Source organism: Pezoporus flaviventris, unplaced genomic scaffold (genome assembly GCF_033815535.1).
Source record: "Pezoporus flaviventris isolate CSIRO_AGI_PZ_B2104156 unplaced genomic scaffold, CSIRO_AGI_Pfla_v1 ptg000195l, whole genome shotgun sequence".
In the NCBI taxonomy this organism is placed as follows: Eukaryota; Metazoa; Chordata; class Aves; order Psittaciformes; family Psittacidae; genus Pezoporus; species Pezoporus flaviventris.
In genome coordinates, this window is record NW_026892743.1 from 1 (window position 1) to 8283 (window position 8283).

General features: G+C 59.9%; 1 protein-coding gene across 1 annotated transcript; it reads right to left on the reverse strand.

The window, feature by feature from the left end:
• Window positions 1–1130: 1130 nt before the first annotated feature.
• LOC133262202 (alanine aminotransferase 1-like) lies at window positions 1131–6245 on the reverse strand. Its single transcript, XM_061441162.1, has 3 exons — window positions 6012–6245; window positions 2074–2163; window positions 1131–1265 (listed from the first exon to the last, which is right to left on the reverse strand). The coding sequence occupies exons 1-3, from the start codon at window positions 6243–6245 to the stop codon at window positions 1131–1133; spliced, it is 459 nt and encodes a 152-aa protein (XP_061297146.1).
• Window positions 6246–8283: the final 2038 nt, after the last annotated feature.

Below are 8283 nucleotides of genomic sequence, written 5' to 3' on the forward strand. Positions count from 1 at the left end.
TGGTGTGCGGGGGGTGTGTGGGGGATATGGGGGGATATGAGGGGTGTGGGGGGGATATGGGGGGGGATGTGGGGGGGATATGGGGGGATATGGGGGGTGGGGGGGTGGGGGGGGTGTGCGGGGCATATGGGGGGATATGGGGTTGGGGGGTGGGGGGGATATGGGGGGTGTGGGGGGATATGGGGGGATATGGGGGGGGATATGGGGGGATATGGGGGGGGTGGGGGGATATGGGGGGGTGGGGGGGTGTGTGCGGGGAGGGGGAAATGGGGTCTTGGGGGGCACTGAGGGGACACCGAGGTTCTAAACGGGGCATCAATGGGACACCAGGGGGTAAAGGGGGCACCAGGGCCCCACAAGTGATGCTCAAGTCCCAAAGGTGACACCGAGGTCCCCAGATGGGACCCTGGGACCCCAAAGGCGATGGTGGGGTCCTAAAGGGGACACCGATGCCCTATAGGTGGTTCCAGGGCCCCATGGGTGAGGTCACTGCCCCATAGCTGATGTTAGGGCCCCACAGGTGCCCATAGGTGACGTTACTGCCCCATAAGTGACGTCACAGCCCCCTGGGTGATGTCACTGCTCCACAGGTGACATCATTGTCCCACAGGTGACACCGGTGCCCTATGGGTGACGTCACTGCCCCACTGGTGACGTCACTGCCCCACGGGTGATGTCACAGCCCCAGGCCGGATGTCACAACCCCATGGGTGGCGTCACTGCCCCAAGGGTGATGTCACAGCCCCACGGGTGAGGTCACAGCCCACGGGTGAGGTCACAGTCCCACATATGACGTCACAGCCCCACGGATGACGTCACAGCCCCACGGATGATGTCACAGCCCCACGGGTGAGGTCACAGTCCCACATATGACGTCACAGCCCCACGGATGACGTCACAGCCCCACGGATGATGTCACAGCCCCACGGGTGAGGTCACAGCCCCACATATGACGTCACAGCCCCACAGATGACGTCACTGCCCCACAGATGATGTCACAGCCCCAGATGACGTCGCAGCCCCCGATGACGTCACAGCCCCCCCCATAACGTCACGCCCCCAGATGACGTCACAGCCCCCGATGACGTCACAGGCCTCCCCCCATGACGTCACAGCCCCCCCAGGTGACGTCAGAGCCCCCCCGGTCCCCGCTCACCCACGCTCTGCCCCGCACACGCATCCAGCAGGCGCCGGGCGCGAGCTTTGGCGTCCTCGGGGAAGGAGGGGTCCGAGAGCAGCGGCGGGTACAGACACAGGGCGGCAACCTGGGGGGCAGCAGTGGGGCACGGGGACAGCAATGGGGCACGGGGAGAGACAATGGGGCACGGGGACAGCAATGGGGCACGGGAGAGCAATGGGGCACGGGGACAGCAATGGGGCACGGGGACAGCAATGGGGCATGGGGACAGCAATGGGGCATGGGGACAGCAATGGGGCACGGGGACAGCAATGGGGCACGGGGACAGCAATGGGGCACGGGGAGAGCAATGGGGCAGGGGGACAGCAATGGGGCATGGGACAGCAATGGGGCACGGGGACAGCAATGGGGCATGGGGACAGCAATGGGGCACGGGGACAGCAATGGGGCACGGGGAGAGCAATGGGGCAGGGGGACAGCAATGGGGCACGGGAGAGCAATGGGGCACGGGGACAGCAATGGGGCAGGAGCACCCCAACGGGGCAGGGGACCCCAATAGGAGATGGGGACCCCAATAGGAGATGGGGCAATCCAATGGGGTAGGGGAACCCCAATGGGGCAGGGGACCCCAATAGGAGATGGGGCAATCCAATGGGGCAGGGGCACCGCAATGGGTCAGGGGAACCCCAATGGGGCAGAGGAACCCCAATGGGAGATAGGGCAATCCAATGGGGCAGGGGAACCCCAATGGGGCAGGGGCACTCCAATGGGGCAGGGGAACCCCAATGGGTCAGGGGAACCCCAATGGGGCAGAGGAACCCCAATGGGAGATGGGGCAATCCAATGGGGCAGAGGAACCCCAATGGGTCAGGGGAACCCCAATGGGGCAGGGGCACCGCAATGGGACACGGGACCCCCAGTGCTGCCCCCCAGACCTGGCGCAGGAAGGTGATGGGTTTCTGCCCCATGGCTTGAGCGTCACCGACATTGGCCTTGATCACCTCCGTGAAGGGCTTGGGAACACCCTGGGGACAGGGATGTGGGGTGTGGGGTGTGGGGTGTGGGGTGTGGGATATGGGGTGTGGGGTGTGGGGTGTGGGGTGTGGGATGTGGGGTGTGGGATATGGGATGTGGGATGTGGGGTATGGGATGTGGGGTATGGGATATGGGATGTGGGATGTGGGGTATGGGATGTGGGGATATGGGATATGGGGTATGGGACATGGGATATGGGATGTGGGATGTGGGGTATGGGATGTGGGGTATGGGATATGGGATGTGGGATATGGGATATGGGGATATGGGGTATGGGATATCAGGATATGGGATGTGGGATGTGGGGTATGGGATATGGGGATGTGGGATACGGGATGTGGGGTATGGGATGTGGGGTATGGGGATATGGGATACGGGATGTGGGATGTAGGGTATGGGATGTGGGATACGGGATACGGGGATATGGGATATGGGATATGGGATATGGGGTATGTGTGATACAGGGCAGGTGGGGCAAGGGGTATCTGGGACATTTGGGACATTGGACCCGGGTCCCCGGGGCCGGCCCCGCCCCCGTTCCGGTCCCTTTCCCATCGCTCCGCACTTTGGCCCCAGCCGAGGGACCGGCCCCGGACTCTGCCCCGGAGCACCCAGAGCTGCCGGCACCCAATGATACCGGTGACAGCACCCAGGGACACCGGTAACAGCACCCAATGATACCGGTAACAGCACCCAGTGATACCGGTGACAGCACCCAGGGACACCGGGAACAGCACCCAGTGATACCGGTGACAGCACCCAGTGATACCGGTGACAGCACCCAATGATACCGGTGACAGCACCCAATGATACCGGTGACAGCACCCAGGGACACCGGTAACAGCACCCAGTGATACCGGTAACAGCACCCAGTGATACCGGTAACAGCACCCAGTGATACCGGTGACAGCACCCAGTGATACCGGTAACAGCACCCAGTGATACCGGTGACAGCACCCAGGGACACCGGTGACAGCACCCAGTGATACCGGTAACAGCACCCAGTGATACCGGTAACAGCACCCAGTGATACCGGTGACAGCACCCAGTGATACCGGTAACAGCACCCAGTGATACCGGTGACAGCACCCAGTGATACCGGTGACAGCACCCAGTGATACCGGTGACAGCACCCAGTGATACCGGTGACAGCACCCAGTGATACCGGTGACAGCACCCAGTGATACCGGGAACAGCACCCAGTGATGCCGGGAACAGCACCCAGTGATACCGGTAACAGCACCCAGTGATACCGGTGACAGCACCCAGTGATACCGGTGACAGCACCCAGGGACACCGGTGACAGCACCCAATGATACCGGTGACAGCACCCAGTGATACCGGTGACAGCACCCAATGATACCGGTGACAGCACCCAGTGATACCGGTGACAGCACCCAGGGACACCGGTGACAGCACCCAGTGATACCGGTGACAGCACCCATTGACACCAGTGACAGCACCCAGTGATACCGGTAACAGCACCCAGGGACACCGGTAACAGCACCCAGAGCTACCGGCACCCATTGACACCAGTAACGGCACCCAGTGATACCGGTAACAGCACCCAGTGATACTGGTGACAACACCCAGGGACACTGGTAACAGCACCCAGTGATACCGGTAACAGCACCCAGTGATACCGGTAACAGCACCCAGTGATACCGGTAACAGCACCCAGTGATACTGGTGACAACACCCAGGGACACTGGTAACAGCACCCAGTGATACCGGTAACAGCACCCAGTGATACCGGTAACAGCACCCAGTGATACTGGTGACAACACCCAGGGACACTGGTAACAGCACCCAATGATACCGGTGAACGCACCCAGGCACACCAGTAACACCCATTGATATTGGTAACACCCACTGATACCGGTAACACCCAGAGCTCCTGATAACAGCACCCAGAGCTACCAGTAACAGCACTCAGTGACACCAGTGACAGCACCCATTGACACCGGTAACACCCATTGACACCGGTAACACCCATTGACACCGGTAACACCCATTGATACCGGTAACACCCATTGATACCGGTAACAGCACCCACTGGCACCGGTAACACCCATTGACACCGGTAACACCCATTGATACCGGTAACACCCATTGATACCGGGAACACCCATTGATACTGGTAACAGCACCCATTGACACCGGTAACAGCACCCAGAGGGAGCGCCCCTGGCACCCACCGGCACCACCCAGTGCTACCGGTACCACCCAGAGCCACTGCCCCCGGCACCCCCCGGCACCCACCGGCACCCACCGGCACCCCCCGGCACCCACCGGCACCCCCCGGCACCCCCCAGCACCCACCGGCACCCTCCGGCACCCACCGGCACCCACCGGCACCCACCGGCACCCACCAGCACCCACCAGCACCCATCGGCACCCACCGGCACCCACCGGCACCCATCGGCACCCACCGGCACCCACCGGCACCCTCCGGCACCCACCGGCACCCCCCGGCACCCTCCGGCACCCTCCGGCACCCACCGGCACCCCCCGGCACCCACCGGGACCCACCAGCACCCACCGGCACCCCCAGCTCCACCGCCCCGGTACCGGGGTCACCCCCCCCCCGGTCCCGATCCCGCTCCTCGGGGGGGGCTTTGGGTGCTCCCGGTTCATGGCCCGGGGGTCCCGCTCTGGGGACGGCTCCCGGTGATCCCGGTTCGGGATTCCCGGTTTGCGGCTCCCGCTGGGGCCATTCCCGGCTCCATTCCCGGCTCCATTCCCGGCTCATTCCCGGCTCCATTCCCAGCTCATTCCCGGCTCATTCCCGGCTCATTCCCGGCTCATTCCCGGCTCCATTCCCGGCTCCATTCCCGGCTCATTCCCGGTCCATTCCCAGCTCACTCCCGGTCCCTTCCCGGTCCCTTCCCTCTCCATTCCCTGTCCCTTCCCTCTCCATTCCCGTCTCATTCCCGGTTCATTCCCAGCTCATTCCCTGCTCACTCCCGGTCCATTCCCAGTTCACTCCCGGTCCCTTCCCGGTCCCTTCCCTCTCCATTCCCGGTCCCTTCCCTCTCCATTCCCGTCTCATTCCCGGGTTCATTCCCAGATCACTCCCGGTCCCTTTCCTCTCCATTCCCAGCTCATTCCCGGCTCATTCCCGGTCCATTCCCAGTTCACTCCCGGTCCCTTTCCTCTCCATTCCCGTCTCATTCCTGGCTCACTCCCGGGTCCATTCCCAGCTCACTCCCAGTCCCTTTCCTCTCCATTCCCAGCTCATTCCCGGTCCATTCCCAGCTCATTCCCGGCTCATTCCCGGGTTCATTCCCAGATCACTCCCGGTCCCTTCCCTCTCCATTCCCAGCTCATTCCCGGCTCATTCCCGGTCCATTCCCGGTTCATTCCCAGCTCATTCCCAGCTCGTTCCCGGCTCATTCCCGGGTCCATTCCCAGCTCACTCCCGGTCCCTTTCCTCTCCATTCCCAGCTCATTCCCGGCTCATTCCCGGTCCCTTCCCTCTCCATTCCCGTCTCATTCCCGGGTTCATTCCCAGATCACTCCCGGTCCCTTTCCTCTCCATTCCCAGCTCATTCCCGGCTCATTCCCGGTCCATTCCCAGCTCACTCCCGGTCCCTTTCCTCTCCATTCCCAGCTCATTCCCGGCTCATTCCCGGTCCATTCCCAGTTCACTCCCGGTCCCTTTCCTCTCCATTCCCGTCTCATTCCTGGCTCATTCCCGGGTCCATTCCCAGCTCACTCCCAGTCCCTTTCCTCTCCATTCCCAGCTCATTCCCGGCTCATTCCCGGCTCATTCCCGGCTCATTCCCGGTCCCTTCCCTCTCCATTCCCTGCTCGTTCCCGTTCCCTCTCCCGTTACCTGCCGCAGCTCCCTCTCCAGCTCCAGCGCCCTGCTCACGATGGGGCCGCGCACCGCGTACTGCACCCTCCGGATGGCCGCGTTCATGGACGTGGGGCTCAGCACCGGCTCCCGCCGCCGGATCCGTCCCGATCCCGATCCCGATCCCGGCTCCGATCCCGGCTCCGATCCCGGTCCCGACCCCGCCGCCGCCGCCATGGCCCTGCGGGACCGCAGCGCCCTCAGCGCTCGCATCCGCGCCGGGAGGGCAGGGAGGGAATGAACCGGGAATGGGAACGGGAACGGGGGAACGGGAACGGGAACGGGAACGGCTCCGCCCCGCCCGGCACCGCCGCGGACACAGGGAGCGACAGGGACACGGGGTGACGGGGTGCGGGGCTGTCCGGAGATAGAGCGGGATACATCGGGATATAGCGGGATATACAGGGATATAGTGGGATATATCGGGATATAGCGGGATATATAGGGATATAGTGGGATATATCGGGGATATATCGTGATATATCGGGATACATAGGGATATATCGGGATATATAGAGGGATATCTGGATATATCTGGATATATCGGGATATATCGGGATACATAGGGATATAGTGGGATATAGTGGGATATATAGGGATATATCAGGGGATATCGGGACATATAGGGATATATCGGGGGATAGCGGGATATATCGGGATATAGTGGGATATATCAGGATATATAGGGATACATCGGGATATATCAGGATATATAGGGATATATCGGGGGATAGGGGGATATATCGGGATATAACGGGATATATAGGAATATATAGGGATATATCAGGATATGGGATATCGGGATATGGCGATATAGGGATACCAGGGTATGAGATATGGGGATATCCAGACATGGGATGTTGGGATATGGGGATATCAGGATATGGGGATATAGGGATACCAGGGTATGGGATATCAGGACATGGGACATCGGGATATGGGGATATAGGGATACCAGGGTATGGGATACCGGGATATCAGGACATGGGATGCCGGGATATGGGGATATCAGGATATGAGATATAGGGATATCGGGATATGGGGATATAGTGATACCAGGATATGGGATAGGGGGATATAGGGATATCCTGATATGGGATAGAGGAATATAGGGATATAGGGATATTAGGATATATCGGGATATTGAGATATGGGATATCAGAATACCGAGGTATGGGATATCAGGATATGGGGTAGAGGGATATGGGATTGGGATAAGGGGATAGGGGGATATAGGGATATCAGGATATATCGGGATATGGGATATCAGGATATGGGATATTGGGATATGGGATAGAGGGATATGGGATTGGGATATGGTGATATAGGGATATCAGGCTATATCGGGATATGGGGATATGGGATATCAAAATATCAAGATATGGGATATTGGGATATGGGATAGAGGGATATGGGATTGGGATATGGTGATATAGGGATATCAGGCTATATCGGGATATGGGGATATGGGATATCAAAATATCAAGATATGGGATAGAGGGATATGGGATAGAGGGATATGGGATTGGGATATGGGGACACAGAGACATGAGGCTATGGGGTTGGGATACGGGACACGGGGATAGGGAGCGTGAGGATATGGGGACAGGGGGATAGAGGACATGGGGTTGGGATATCGGGATATGGGGACACATGGGGACACAGAGCCATGGGGATATGGGATTGGGATATGGGACATGGGGGGCTGTGGGGATATGGGGGGATATGGGGGGATATGGGGCCACGGGATGTGGGGATACAGGGATATCGGGATATGGGACATGGGGATATGGGGGGATATGGGGCCATGGGATGTGGGGATACAGGGATATCGGGATATGGGACATGGGGGGATATGGGGCCATGGGATGTGGGGATACAGGGATATTGGGATATGGGGCACTGGGGGGATATGGGGCCATGGGATGTGGGGACACAGGGATATCGGGATATGGGACATGGGGATATGGGGGGATATGGGGCCATGGGATGTAGGGATACAGGGATATCGGGATATGGGGCACTGGGTGATATGGGGGGATATGGGGCCACGCTATATGGGGATACAGGGATATCGGGATATGGGACATGGGGATATGGGGGGATATGGGGCCATGGGATGTGGGGATACAGGGATATCGGGATATGGGACATGGGGGGATATGGGGCCATGGGATGTGGGGATACAGGGATATCGGGATATGGGACATGGGGGGATATGGGGCCATGGGATGTGGGGATACAGGGATAT